Raw genomic sequence first — 15,085 nt, 5'->3', positions numbered from 1 at the left:
CCCGCAGTAACTCACCTGTTGCTCTTACCATCGTTTCACAAAGGGCTGAACGATTCCCGCTGAGGAGGCAAGGTTGTTCAAATCCTCACCCTCCTCCTGTCGCTCGCCCAGCTGTTACAGGAAGTTTTCCATACTCGGCATCAGCGCTTCAGTTCACGTGGTGTGCTTTGAGTCAGAGCTTTTTCGTACTTTAAGTACTGGAGCTGTATGTGTTACTCCACAAGTCAGGCCAGTATCTGGCACGTTTTCAGTAATAACTGATCGCTGAACTAGACGTGGCTCATACGGTGGGATGAGATGCTTCACTGCTGTATGTCAGAATCTCCTTTGGTCAGAAAATAATTGTACGTTACGTGCTACTTAAAGTCGCTCCTGTTAGTCAGCAGGGCTTAGCCAAATATTTATTATCGCCTTAAAAAAATAATTAACCACTGATGTGCGTATAAAATGGCTGTTAGTAGAAAAGCTTGCTAAGCACAGTTCTAGACCGGCAGTTTGTTTTTTCTGTGCTTAGTCCTTGTTTACATTTCCAGCTCTTTGCCGTTTTCATACTAAGCACAGTTAACAAACCTGAGTTAGTTTATCCTGGGTTTTGTTGTCACGTCCTGAATAGGGGAGTGGCGCACCCAGTGAAATACTGCGTGAAATCACAGAGCAGCAACAGTGAAGTGCACAACAGCAGAAGACAAAAATACAAGGCATTTCCTACCCATCCTAACGCCAGCCATGCGTTTTCTCCCCATCTCAGGCTGACTCTAGACCACCTTGAAGTACAGCTCGGGGCTCAATTTATGGTTTCAGTTTGTTTTTAGTTCTCACTATCTACTCCCATACCAAGTAGCAGGCACTTAGTCTTCCCCAGGGTGAATTGGTTTTGGCCGCAGCAGTAATTGCTGCGTGACGCCCCTGCCCTTACCTCAGCCCTCCAGCTCCTCTGCCGAATTTTGGCCCCGTCCTTCAGAGGAGGGGTGGGCAGCTGGCACCCAGCCGAAGTGAATCCACCACGCCAACGGGCAGAAGTGAAAGGGGCCCAAGCTGGATAACGCAAAACAACACGAACTCTGCATCAAGCGACTAAAGGGCTTGCTGCGTCAGAGACCCTTCACCACGTCTGTACTACAAAAAATGGGGCAAGGGGAAGAAAAGGAAGCAGACCCAGCACTGCCGGATACCCACGTTCTTGCTCCAACGACAGTTGCTGCTCCTGTCGCATGGCTCCAGCTCAGCCCCATGCTCCGGCTCTGTTTAGGATTAGAGGGAGACTCTGTACAGTAAAGAAATCAAGGTGTTAGCCATCCCTACTGTAAGAATACATTTTATTTGTATGTGCATTTATTAAAATATATAGTACATAAGTACAAGTACTAAATGTTTCAATCAGTGATAAAGGCATCTTACAAATTCGTGTTGTCTGGAAAAATAAAATTTCATTATAAAATTTTCATAAGATTTTTAAAAGTTAGGAAAATAAAGGACAGGAAGGTAAGTCAAAAAAAGAAGCCTCGTGGTAGTAGGCATACAGTTAGCACCAGGATTTCAGAGACTTACACGCCAAATGCCAGCCTTCTAGCAGAGTTTTAGAGAAGAACAACTAGCCCGATTCCAAAGTGTTACTGGGAAATCAATGTGCCGCTTTATCCAGTCCCCGGACACACCTACACACTATTTCAAAACCTGACCGGTGGTATCACTGGGATTTGACTCTGTAACGCTAAAAGGCACGTCCAAATTACAGAAACCGAAATTCCTCTGGCGCACTGCTGGTTCACACCTTTCAGTCAAAGCCACACAACAGAAACCCCCAAGCTGCAGAAGGGTGCTGCACAGCAGCCCTTCGCTTACACCTCACGTTTTAGCAATGCAGCAACAGCAGGACATCAACATTCGTCAGACTTCACTTAGGCTTAAGGAACGCACCAGCATCACAGCGGGGGACTGAGCCGGCTCTCACCTCTCGCTGCAGTCAGTGGCAGCGGTTGCTATTTCGCAGGAGCCCCCACCGGAGCCTGCTGGTAGCAACACACAAGTTTGGGTTTGCGCACGGGTTTTAACGTGTCACGTAGCGAAAGGCTACCCACAGAACTAAATCACTATTTAAACACCTCGTATATTTTTAAATAATAATAAATCAAGCACCCAAGGAATGCTGCTATCCTAAAATATACTATTATGTTTATGAAGTCATAATTAGACGTATAAAGAGTCCATTTTTGGTTTTTATAAATCATTAGTTCATTGTAAACTCCTCTGTGTTCTGCTGTTCTGACGGCAGCGCTTAAAGGCTGTTTGATTACAGCTGACTCAGTAACAACTGAAGGTCAAGGGCTGCTGCCATTGTGAATTTCTCAGAGCACAGCTTAGTACCTCTTCAAAAGAAGTAAAGCATGGTACTGATTATTTGATTGCAGAACAAAATGCTGTCATTTTTTCTCCTAGGTCAAGGTAAAGACCTCCATTATTTGTGCTGAAAGCCTGAAAATTTACTCATTTTCAAGATATTTAAGGGCTCTTGACATTTGAAATCCTTACACCACCGATTTCAAAGGGAGTTTTGCTACTTACTGCAATATGTATCTGTTTTCACTACATATTAATTCTTTCAGCAAAAATTCAAGGCTCATTTTAGGAAGTGGTGCAAATTCCCCGTTAGCCTAAATAAATACCTGATTTGTGCGTAGGTGGCACTAAAACCTGCACGCAATACTTTACCACAAGTACTGCAGACACCGCTCTGTAAACTGGAGATAACTATTTAAAAGAGATTTAAAAAACACATTATAAAAAAGGATGAAATCATGGCACTAGTAACCAGAAACATACAAAATGAAAACGAGGTCCATTAATATACGATTTAAAGACTACAGATCAGGTATGTCAGTTAAATTACCTTTAGAAAGAGGTCAATAAAACACTAAATGCAAGCTTGACGTACACCAGAGCTTGTAACTGACTGACTTGTCTAGGACCAGCCACTTTGCCACCTGAGATGCTTTTTTTAAACTTTTAATGTTGTGGTGTTTTTATTAAAAACATAATTAGATTATGTTACCATTAAAAAACCATAGAGGGTTGAGGAGTTTTTACAATCAGGAGGCTGCCTACAGCTTCCTCACAGACATTGCTTCTGCCTAGCTTCCAGTTTTACCAACCACCTACCTACTTGCTGTGCGAGCAGATGAACACGTCTTTTTGGTTATAAATCTTCTCATTTAACTAAGAGTTAAATGATGAAACCTATACAGAAAAAGGAAGAATATGGAAAAGAAAGAAAAAGCGTATCGTTTTAACAACCCAGCTATTAAGTAGAAACTTCAATTAAAAATAAATCTTGGGGATTCCTGCAGTAAGTTCTAATTTAATCATTGAAATAGCCAAAGAGGAACAATCATCCCTAAAAACCTCACCAGTAGATTAAATTTACGGCACAGCGCATCCGCTATAGTCTGCAAATGAGCACAAAAACCTTGATAAATAGATAGCAAGAATTCTGAAATGTAAGTGGGAACAGTTTCAATTCCAAATGACGATACCAGTTTGGGAAATGCAAACAGAGCTATGGCTACTATTACAAAAAGAAGCATGACTGTTAGAGGATTTACAGCCTGGAGGAGTTCTTTAGATTTTCCTCTTTCTTTTTCCTTGCTTTTGCTCTGTAATTTCCTTTTTGGAATCAGTTTTATTTTTGGAGTAAGGATCTTGTTGATCTGACCAATTTCGGTTTTAGACCACACATCCTTCAACAGGTGACCAACCCTGGGGTAAATCTCAACAGGTTTAACATCCGGTAGCTGCTTCTCTTTCAAAGCCTTTATCCGTTGATATACACCATCCACCTTCTCAAGAAAAACAAGCGGGGACTCTTCTTTCTGAATAGACGTGTTCAGTGACATTAATTCAAGCTGTTCTTCCCTCATTTTTTTTAAATTCTCAATGAGAGGATCATATTCTTCCAAAACCTGTCTGTTGATTTCATCCAGTGCGGAGAGCAGAGCTTGTTTTTTATGCTCCAATGTATCGCTCAGTTTCTTAAAGTACAGAACCACTACTTTTTTATCATCTTGAACAACGCTTTCACACTGGGATTTCTGTTCTTTCAGCTTTTCAATAAGCAAATATACATCCACCCAGTGTTTATCAGTCAGCTGCTCAAGAATTTTTCCAGAAGACTGCTTCTCTTTTATGTAGGCACTGTAGAGGTCATCTATGGGATGCCCGTTGTGTTTTCCTATTGTAAGGCAATGACCACATACCATTTTTTTATCCAAAAGACAGTAAACGTTCAGCGGTTGCCTATAATGTTCACTGCAAGTCGCAACATCAGAATGATCTTCCTGACGGTATTTCTCAATAATAGATTTCAGTGCAAAGTTGATAGGCAGCGATTCAGTGCCAGAGTCGGGAATCTCAACGACGGTCCTACAGTTTGGACACTTCAGAAGAATTCTCAAGGGTCTCCAAATGGAAAAGTTGCCTGACAGATCAAGAACACCTTCCAGACAATTTCTACAGAACGTATGGGAACAAGGCAGAACACGGGGATCTGTAAACAGGCTGTAGCAGATGGAACACGTTAACTCTTCCTCAAAGTGATGCATGTCCTACAAAAGAAAAAGAGAAAACCATTTGAACTCTTCTTACAATCATTTAAAGTTGTCTTATTAACCTAAAGGCCTCAATGTGAAATTTAATAACCAGTAGCCTAACCTACGCTGGCATTTTCATTGCCAAGGGGAAAAAACATGAAAAATGCAAGTGATCGATGGTTTAAAGAGCTAAGCTAATGATCTTCACATAGATGAACACTGTCTACTCACGTATTTCCAACTTCTGCCTTAAAAAGACAGAAAAAGCAACTAATCTAATACACTGGCTACATAAGTGTTGTTTTTTCTAAATTATTAATTACTGTAGGAAATACATTTAAATGTATATATTGATAAAATTAAAGTGAATCTTAGGAAAGTTACTTCAACTTAACTAATTTTTTAGGTTTTGCTCATGGTTAGAAAAAAAAACATGAATCCTTAGCAAGTACCCTCATTCATTATTTTCTCCCATAGATGTGTAAATAATACAACTTAAAAAACCCCCTATGTCTAACACCACTTCTTCCCGCCCCCCCCTTAAATGTAGGGCTGTAAGTTCCCTTCAAACAAAATGTTCCAGGAGGGAAATTTTCTTTACAAAGCGTGTCTACATTATTCGATCTGCGTAAAAGGCAAGATAAAATTAATCTTCAAAAACTGGTTTTAATTGCAAAGTACCTGCCTGCTACCAGAAAAACGAAGGAGCCAATTTCAGGCTTTCCTTAGCACTATCACGAACCACCTCCAGGCTCTGAAAAGCAAGCAGCTGCTGGCGGGGCAGCGCGCAGCCCTAACGGAGGCACGCATCGCAGCACGGCTGCTGGAGCTGAGGCAGGAGCGAGTCCAAGTCAGGCCAGTCCCGAGGCCTGCGCGGCTCCGCTGCCTGTCGCGCCCCTCTTCCTCCCCTTCCAGGCCGCCCGGGCGGGACCTGCCGCGCTCTGCAGCGCTGCTGCCCGCAGCCCCTCTGGCCGGGCAGAGACCGGGCTTCTCCTGCCCGGTTACTCAGAAGTTTAAAACCATTACCCTGATTGCCAGCAGTGATCCTCGCCGTTGGTGCCCTGTATTGTTTCCGTTCGTTCTAGATGATTACTCAGCAGCTGTGCTGGGGAAGCAGAAGGTAGAAGCGCCTAAATCACCGGCAGCAGCGTGGAGAAAATAGCCTGCACGTGAACAACAGGGGAAATAAGTTAGTAGATGGTTACCAGATACAGAGCTGCTGGGAATGCCAGGGAAAAAAGATAAAGATGACCTAACAGCAGAGTTAAGCAAAGAACAAGAAAAAAAGTTTCCCAGTGAAAGAAAGAAAAGGCAGGAAGCTCATAAATGCTTTCCCGTACCGAGCAGATATTTTCCTTAAATATTCCAAACAACTCTGGTAGCAAATACACACGTGTACATAGGTATTTACACTAGGAGAGTCATTCAGTATAAGCAAATCACAAACCAGAAGATACTACAAAAATTCAAAGAGTAATTGTGCCAGTAACACACCCGGTTTCAGAAATCTCCTAACAACAGAAGGCCTACTTCGTGGCATTTTGTCCTCTTCTAATGAGCGATACAACAGATGAGATGAAAGCATGTAACGCAGCATGCCTGCTACAGCTACGTTTCAAAAATGACTAGTCTGACGTTCTTTGTACAGACTTCACGGGTATTTTTTTTTTTCCCAGCACAGCTTTCATTTAAGCAGGTCAAAGTAACAGGGCGTGTTCACTGACAGCACTGCACTCCTGACCTAGAGAGCCAGACACCCTTCGTTTCGTTAATTATGCAAGCCATTGTTTAGAAACAGTTCTATCTGGAATGCAGCGGTTAGGTGGTAAGTAACCACTTTACAATAAGAATCAGCTGTAACAAGCTGACAGACCCCATCTGGCTCCGGAGGGTTTTAGAAGATGAGTTTGGCAGCAGGTTACAGCCGAGCCAAGCAAGGGAAGCGTCACAGTGGAAGGTGAGGCAGAGCTGGGTGCTGCCGGGCTCCCTGCGCTCTGACAGGGAGGGGAAGGGACCACGAAGGGACCTCGCCGCGCCCTGCTGCGCTTCAGCCAAGCCAGCCTCAGAAGCCCCCGAGCTGCAGGGGGCCGTGAAGTTCTCCTGTACCAGCAGCACGGAAGCCCAAATAAGAAGCGAAGCGAAGCGACGCACGGCCAGCGTCTCCCCACTTACCGGCTGTTATCGCAGTAAAGGGTGACGGAACTCACTCTCCGGGAAATAAAAGGCCCGGTTGCGGCTCCAGTACCTGTTGAGCCGCCAGGACGAACGGCATCGCCGTGCAGCTCCCGGCTCCGGTGACCGACCACGGGCCGGGCACCAGCAGCCACCACTCGGGGCTTTCCTCCCGGCCCTGCCGAGCGGCGTTCCCGTCACCCACCCCACAAACACCCCACGCCCCCTGCCCTGCTCCTCCGCCGGGCGACCCCTCCTGGCCCACCGCTCGCCCCAGCGCCGGGGGCACCGCTCGGAGCCCCCCCGGTCCCCTCAGAGCCCCCCCCCGGTGCCCGCCGCTCACCGCCGCCGGCCCGGCCCCGCCGCTCCCCTCAGCGCCCCGAGCCGCGCATGCGCCCGGGCGGCGGCGCCCAACGGCCCCGGGCCGCGCCGTTCGAATGGTAACGGTCGGGAACGGCCCCTAACGGCCGGTAACGGTCCGGAACGGCCCCTGACGGCCGGTAACGGTCCGGAACGGCCCCTGACGGCCGGTAACGGTCGGGAACGGCCCCTAACGGCCGGTAACGGTCCGGAACGGCCCCTGACGGCCCCCCCGCCGCGTGTGGGGGGGCTCCGGGCAGAGCGGGAGCGGACCCCGGGGCGGCTGACAGGGACTCAGCTCCCCTGCGGGCTGGGACGGCTCCACCGAGGCTTTGGGGCTGGACGCCAACAGTGCAAACCGTTGGGGTGCGGCCAGGAGGTAATTTGTGATTAAGAAGTCATTTGGAGTTAAAGTATACATATATAAGTCTATATATACTATATACTTGACTGAATTTTCAAGGTTGAGGGAAAGAAACACGTGTATGGCAAGACACAGGAGAAGGGCGAATCAGGAACAACACACCTGAGGTCACCATCATCAGTAATAAAAAACATGAGGCGTTCACGAAAAGGGAAACACCTCGGCATACAGCCGTGTTTTCCTTGTCCACACCTTTGCGTCAGTGTTGCAACCGGTGCTTTACCAAAGCCCTTTGTCTTCGCAGTATGGGATAAATTCACCCTGAAGCTGGAAACTGAGAGAAGTCTTCTGACATCTGCTTCAGGGAGACCAGGAACAGACCTTCGGCAAGTACTAATCAGAGAAATACAAAATAAACAAATAAATAATAATAAAAAAAAGGAGGTAAGTATTAAGGTTCAGTTTAATGTTGGGCTTGTTTACCTACCTTGGCTCCTAAAGGCAGTGAAGGTACTTTAAGTGAAGCAAAACTGCCACTGCCACACTTTAAAAATGGGCAGCCATAATGAAGACTGTAGAGTTTGTCTTCTCCTTGCTGAGCAAAACCAGAGATTGCAGTAGAAAGTGAAAGGATTAGGATCACTGTTACTGACAGTGTTTTACTGCCATCTGTTACACTGGTAAATCAATTAAAGTACCCAATGTGTAGACTTCTCTCATACTCCAGAATATTCCATGCTTATTTACAATCCATTGAACTACGCTAAACCAAAACTGTACAGTTGTTCTCAGGTGTTACTTTTACAGTGCATCTGAAAAAGGAATTCCTTTAATGTTGTAACGTAAATCATAATACGTCATTATTCAAAAGTTACCTAAACATCTGTCTTAAAACTGGCATTTAGAGGACCTTACATAAATATCTGGGAAACATCTGGAATTGTGTTTGGAATAATAGAAATATCATACTATAATGAATTAACCATCACACTTTAGCAGATAGGCATGCAGTTTATAATTTCTACTGTAATTGGTTTTTGTGGAGGGAAATGCATTATGATAATACGAGCCTTAAATTCATTTTTATGCTAGTTACACCACTTCAGTATCGAATATCCAACACTTTTAACTTCTTTGTATCCTGTCATGTAGGAATTATTCACTATTTTCACCTTGAGTAGTGCTTTCTGTCACTGTAGCACTTTCTATCACTACTTGTGGCAGTATAAAGGCTGTCATCCACGTGCAACAAGCTCAAAAGGAAAAAGGCTCCAAGGAAGTATACATTTCCAAGTTCTTATATTGTTTCATGGTGTTTGTTACAAAAACTCTTGGCTGGTGATTATTTCTGCTACCTGAATCTAATTGGTTTCTAATACGTGTTCCTTGTGGTCATGCCTTTGCCTACTCTGGCTTTCCACACAGTCTCCACAGAAGGTAGGTTGCTCTTATTTTTGCATTCTAACAGCAAATGTGGAAGGATTAAAAATATACGCCTTTTATTCCCCTCTCGGTGACAGAGGGGAAGAAATACACAAATATTTTAGTGACACTCAGCTAATTTGGACGACCTAATACGAATATCATGTGCGATTTGACGTGTTACCTGGCAGCTCCAGTTGCTTCTGAGTACGCCTGATACAGGGCCTGGGCTTACAGCACCACTGGCCATATATCACGAGGGTTTTCGCTCAAGGCACAGCACTTGCTCTCAGCAGGACTAACTGCTTTTCTCCGTTTTTCAGCACCGTGCTTTTCCTGGAGTTGTTGACCCAGCAAGGCCTGCCTGCGCCACCACCCAGACAGGGCCAGTGCTGAGGGCCAGGACGTGGCCATGCTCCCCGCTTCCGAGCCGCCGTCCTGCTCCACAGAAGCGGCGATGCGTCCCGTGTACCTGCACACCAAGAAAGGCAAAAGGCGAAGGGGCAGCTTGGAGGCAGCTGTAGTCCAGAGCTTAGCCCTGGGGGTGACGTGCACGACTGCAGCCTACCCCAGCTGGGTTGTGGTCAGAGTCGACTCGCTCCATTTCGTGCTGGGCATTATCTGTGTCCTTAATCACGTAGAGCCCTCTTCCAACTGCCACTTCGTGGGCCGTGCGGGACTCGCCTTTATGAGCTTGACAGCTCTCTGCTGCCTGCTGGCCCTCCTCAGCAGCTGCGGGGCCATGCTGTTCGACATCCTGGGGCTGAAGGTGGGCAGGGTGACCGCCCCTTTCCTGCACGGCCTTGTTGTCCTGTTCACTGCCATGGCAGTGCTCTCGTCCTGCGGTCTCTGGGCATTGACGAGGCACGGCCTCCGCACCGCAGAGCGCCCACAGCTCTTAGGCCACTCCTCGGTCTTTGGCTCAAGCTTCTACTTCTGTATCCTTGCTTGTGCCCTAGCAGTCGTTGCAACTGGCTGGAGCTACGCCGCCTGGGCACACGTTGATCTTTCTGTGACCCTCTGCCTCGCCAGCACCAGTCGGCAGCAGACGCACCCGGTCCCTGTGGATGAGCACGGCAGCGCTAACAACATACACTGCTTTGAGACTGGCCTACCCCTGGCCGCATGCGTTGCCTTCCTCCAGAGGGAAACGGAGTCCCAAGCAGAACCAGGTCTGCCCTCCAAGCAAGAAGGAGCTGAACCCCCAGCAGAGGAAGGTGCCCACCTCACCCACGAGGAAACCAGCCTCCAGCTAGAGGAAGGTTTGACTCCCAAACAAGAAAATACATGCCCAGATGTCCCCGAGGATCCCCATCCTACAAAAGAAGACTGACTCCAGAATAGAAGAGGGTTATTCCCCCCAAACAGCGAAGACAACATGGGAGAAAGAAATTTCCATTTAATAGAGGAAAAGGCTAAATGACGCAGGCAAGAGCTCCTCTCTTCATGGAGGTACTGACTACATTGCCCTCTGAGACCTGCCCACTCAACTATCCAGACACTACCCAGTAAAATATTTATCCAAACCTTATGCGTCAGAATTTTTCAGTAAAATTCTTGCTTTGCCATGAGAGGGACTTAAGATGCTGTAAAACAAAGCCTTCCTTAAAAAAAATAAAAATAGTGGTTTGGAGAAACATTAGGTCATTCCTTACTTGAAAACAGGAGTAAAATGTCTTAAAATCTTCCAAAAGAAGGCATCCTTCCCAGAAGAGATGCAGTACTGCAAAGTGAGACGAAGAAAAAAAGTCAAAACACTTAATTCTAAAATAAGAAATAATTTACTTATAAAATTTCCAAAATATGAGATATGGTTCTTCAAATAATTAGTTCAGTTTAGGTTTGCCTTAGATTTGTGGAACTGAAACAGCGAAGGTTAAAACAGCAGAAATTTTGTTACGCTGGCTTTATTTCCATATGGGGGCAATTTTGCATATTGGTATTGTTACAGTAGGGTTGTATTTTATATGTTTGTTTTGCAAATAAGTGTTTTTCTTATTGTTCAAACATGGTATATTTTTTCTCAAACTGTGTCGCTTCATTTCATATTCCATTTGCCTATTCCGTACATCCCAAAGTAGAATTGTTGCTAACAGCATTCCTTTGGTCCCTTCACACGCCCAGACCTTCCCCAGGAACAGATCAAAGAGGATGCTACAAGACTGCAGGTGCACGGTACATTTTTTCCTATCATGCTTGGCATGAGATAAAATATGATCAATCCAGAGCTGGTGCTAGTTGTTGCTTTCCTACTTTGCCATGTAAATAACCGGTACATCTGTCAGCATTAGTTTCATAGGGATTTGGGGGTGAACTGCCGCCTGCAGGTCCCCCTTTACTTTTTACCACCTTACAGTCTCATCCTTTCAAGGCAGAAAACCGTCTTAGCTGAAATCACCAGGTTTTAGAAATTGATTATTTAGTCAAAAATCATTCTTTAAATCCTGGTCTTCCCCTCATTTACAGGTGGACAGATCCCTGACAATAGCGCTCATTTTGCCTGCTCACGGTACCAGGGACAGGACCTGCAGGTTCTGCTGGACTTGCCCCCTGCCTCCACCTCCCCTAGCAGTTTCAGGCCGGTCTGCGCCTATCACACAGTTATTGCGATTCCATTATGCTCGCGCAGCTCTGTGGGCTTGCTAAGTACCTAGCTAAAAACCAAACCAGAAAACCGTTTCTCAGAGGACTGATGTACTGGCTGGAGGATTACAGCACATCATCGTGCCAGACGGGTCATCACTGAACCAGCTGATGTGAGTTTGTCAAGATAGTGATAGCTCATTTCACAGAAAGTCAGAGATGAACCTCCACACAGAATGCGAGCACTCACTAACTGATCACTGAGAGATCTGTAATCTACTTTCTATTACAGAAATATCTTAAATATTTTATTTACTATTTGAACAAGAAAAATACTAAGCCAGATACACAAATCTTTACATCCAAAAGTTTCTTCTGCCCTTCTCTCTGATGTACAAAGGAGGCTGCAACCACGCGGATGTTCTGTTGCTAGCATTACATTAACTGCATCACAGTGCAAATCTTTGCAAATTAAATTTAGGGAACAAGTTGTATCTTTGAGCAGAATTCTGCATCTGACAAATTGCTATGAACAATTGGCCACTGCTCTATCTGCACAGCTGACAGTCTGCAACGTGCTAGCGCCAGAGCCCCTGTGACAGCATTAACCTGAGACAGCCCCCTTCGAACCGTGTTGGTAGGATCTGCGGCAGTAACAACCCGCTAGAGAACGTTTCTGCGATCTAAATTGGATGAAATATGAAAATTGTAACAAAGTTTTGAAGACAAGTAGCTAGTAAAAAATAGGTATCCCACAAGTCCACAAACATAAAATAGGCACAGCAACACGGACAGCATTTGTCTCAGCACAAATCAATCTGGAACATACTTTTTTAGGGGGCAAACCACTGAAGTCTGTATTCCTGTATTTACACAATTCTAAAAGGTGTCCACGGGGCAAAATGCACACAAACAGCAGTTGAAAGATGAAAACGCTAAGAACAAGTGATATAGTTGGAGAAAATGCAACACTCGGCAAGGAAACGCTTCTTCAGGCCTAGGATACAACCAAGCTGCAACCCTGACGCTTTGGTTCCACCACAGAAGTCTAATTGCTGGCTACCACGCTTCTGGTTCGTTACAAGTCAGTACTGTCAAAGGCAGTACAACACCAGGTATGAACTGCGTGGTCTGAGCAAAGGGGTCCAAAGCTGTCAGAGTGACAGATTCCAAACAGTTTAAATGAGAAAGAAGCAAACTGGGCATGTAGCTATGGAAAAAAAAAGGTTGTAAGGAGGGGAGTAACCGCACATAACAGATGCAGCAAAAGTTTACCGTCACGGTATTGCTCGGGCAAGAGTTTTAAAGCTTCGTACCGTGAGAGCCATGCACAGAACGTGATCGGTAACAGACAGTCACTGCAAAAAAAACCCTTGCAGCTGATGAAGCACTCAGACTTCGGCCTTGATTTCAATGCCGAACCAACTACTAGAGTTACATGGGCTCCTCTTTCCACGCACAGGAGATAACCATGGCTCCTGGGCTAGCGAAGTCTGTAGCTGTCCATGGTATTGGAATGTTCCCCCGCTCCCCTGCCCCAAGCTCATGAAGGTCTACGTTTCGATTTCATGTTTCTTGAAAGAAGATTCTCCACCTCCTCAATACTCTAATTTCTGTGGTGACGGATGAGAACATGTTGCTGCTTTACTAAGGGACCTACGCTAAGCCCCCTGCGACAGCAGGAAACACCTCCTCGTAATCCACAGTGCCCAAGAGTCCAAACGGCACAGACACGCAACCTGGAAGTCATTTTGTTTCTGGGGTACAGGCACTACATAAGACTGAATAAAAAAATTATCATAATTTCCCCTCTACTACTTCCCACCTTGAAAGTCTTAAGGAACAAGTTACAGAAGTAGCAGCCCAACCAAGGGAGCTTTTGTTGATAATTTACAAAATAACCGATGATCAGAACAGAATGTAATTAGTTTATAGCCAGTTTATTATTATGTACTTAAAAGAAATAATTCTCAAGATGGAACAACATTTAATGTTAAAAACTACCAAAGAATGACATTCTTACTGTGATCTAGCATTGCCAATACAAAACCTGACTCCAGACCACATGCTTCTCCATCAAATTGCAAAGCTTCTGTAATGGATTTACCAATAGATTGCATTTAGAGCTTCCCACATCTCATTTTCTAGTAATAGTAACTAACATTGTTTTATAGACACTTAGAAGTCTATCAAAGGTATTTTCTTCAAGCTATTAAAACTGTCATACGTAGAGGTCTCTTTACCTTTGGAGCACACACCAAAGAAGCAGAATAAATAGAGGAACCCCATTTCACAGGATTTACAAGTAAGAATGGAATTTCTTTATGGAAATTAAGTTTCCAGTCACTATTCTGTAGGTACTGAAACAATGTTAACTCTTTCAACCAAGCCTGTGCCTTCCAAGTTTCACTCTGGCAGTAGCTAAAACTTGCTACTACTAGGAGTTTGTAAACTTTACACATTTTCTGCTACTAAGTTTCCTTTCATAAAGTCTATTTGATCCAGATGCATGACTTCTGTAATTGTTTCCAGCATTGTGACCAGCATTCCTGCCAGTAATTTGGTGACACGCAGAGTTGAGGAAACATTTATAGTTAAAAGTGGCAAAGAGTCTGCAAGTATTAATATGAAGACATTCTTAATTTTAAAACAGCTGAAGCAATTCAGTAAGTTATGCAATAAACGGTATGATAGGAGTTGTTAACAAATACATGCAGATTTCTTCACTGTCAGTTAGAAAAAGGCACCCCCCTCTTTCTTCCTGGCACATTCACTGTTTTCAGGAGGGTTTTGAAATTGTATGAAAGCAGATCGCTTGTTAGAGAGAAGCGATCAGGGTCTTTTCCTCAGGACCAAGTTACCTTAGCTGCCAGGTAATTTTTCTTGTCATCCTTTTATGTTGCTTGGTAGCTTAACACGCTACCCAGAAGTTGTTTTAAAATAGCAAGCCCAGCCCATTCCACTACCCAAACAGCAGAAATAGACAACTTACTGGGAACACTCGTGATCCACCCAATGATACAGCTGTACGAAGGAAAGATGAAAGGTATTTCTCTGCTCAAGCTTCATGTCTCCAGTGAATGGCTCTCCTATGCTGAAACGCCTCACACAATCAGGGGCTATTCCACATCCAGTAGCGGGAGAGAAAGAAACAGGGTCAGCTTCTCTTGAGCTATTTGTTCAGATTAAATTTAATATTCTTCCCTTCACAGAACTCTTCCTCCTGGCTAAGTCAGCTAAGTCCAGTCCTAAAACCCCAGGACAACTATTTGGTCTTCGGAGTAAATATTCTACCTGGAATCATTTATACTAGGGATTAACTTTTGACCTTTTAACATTTCAGGGTCTTTTTTTTCCTCCTCTCCAGCTCTCTACTATCTTAAGTTCAACATAAAAGTCAGTTTTCTACTTCAAAATACTGACAAGGCAGATTAGTGTACAACCTCACCTCTGCACGTCTGGTTATTTATATTAGAATTGAACAGTGACTAAGAAGTTATCAACTGCACGATTACAGAGTCTCATTATCACAGAGCAGCATTCTGCTAATGGACAGCTTGAGAAGCATACCCAAAAAAAGAAAAAGTTCCTTCTGAGTTCC

General features: G+C 44.7%; 1 protein-coding gene and 1 long non-coding RNA gene across 3 annotated transcripts; one reads left to right on the top strand and one right to left on the bottom strand.

The window, feature by feature from the left end:
* Positions 1–1,299: 1,299 nt before the first annotated feature.
* On the bottom strand, positions 1,300–7,059 carry TRIM59 (tripartite motif containing 59). Of its 2 annotated transcripts, none has more exons than XM_013193038.3 (3): positions 6,756–7,059; positions 5,610–5,746; positions 1,300–4,598 (listed from the first exon to the last, which is right to left on the bottom strand). In XM_013193038.3, the coding sequence occupies exon 3, from the start codon at positions 4,593–4,595 to the stop codon at positions 3,360–3,362; it is 1,236 nt and encodes a 411-aa protein (XP_013048492.2). In that variant the 5' UTR covers positions 4,596–4,598; positions 5,610–5,746; positions 6,756–7,059; the 3' UTR covers positions 1,300–3,359. The 2 variants fall into 2 exon arrangements, with proteins under 2 accessions (XP_013048492.2, XP_013048493.2); XM_013193039.3 differs by lacking the exon at positions 6,756–7,059 and adding an exon at positions 6,078–6,438.
* An 80-nt stretch (positions 7,060–7,139) lies between these two features.
* On the top strand, positions 7,140–10,427 carry LOC106043504 (uncharacterized). Its single transcript, XR_010833475.1, has 3 exons — positions 7,140–7,494; positions 7,784–7,865; positions 9,225–10,427. It is a non-coding gene; the product is annotated as an uncharacterized lncRNA (long non-coding RNA).
* The last annotated feature ends 4,658 nt before the right edge of the window (positions 10,428–15,085 follow it).

This window comes from Anser cygnoides, chromosome 9 (genome assembly GCF_040182565.1).
Source record: "Anser cygnoides isolate HZ-2024a breed goose chromosome 9, Taihu_goose_T2T_genome, whole genome shotgun sequence".
In the NCBI taxonomy this organism is placed as follows: domain Eukaryota; kingdom Metazoa; phylum Chordata; class Aves; order Anseriformes; family Anatidae; genus Anser; species Anser cygnoides.
Note: the sequence above shows the minus strand (reverse complement) of the source record. Positions and strands in the feature narration are given on the sequence as shown.

Bases quoted from the DNA above. Each gene is read 5' to 3' on its own strand.
- TRIM59 (XM_013193038.3), bottom strand. From the start codon at position 4,595: ATGCATCACTTTGAGGAAGAGTTAACGTGTTCCATCTGCTACAGCCTG.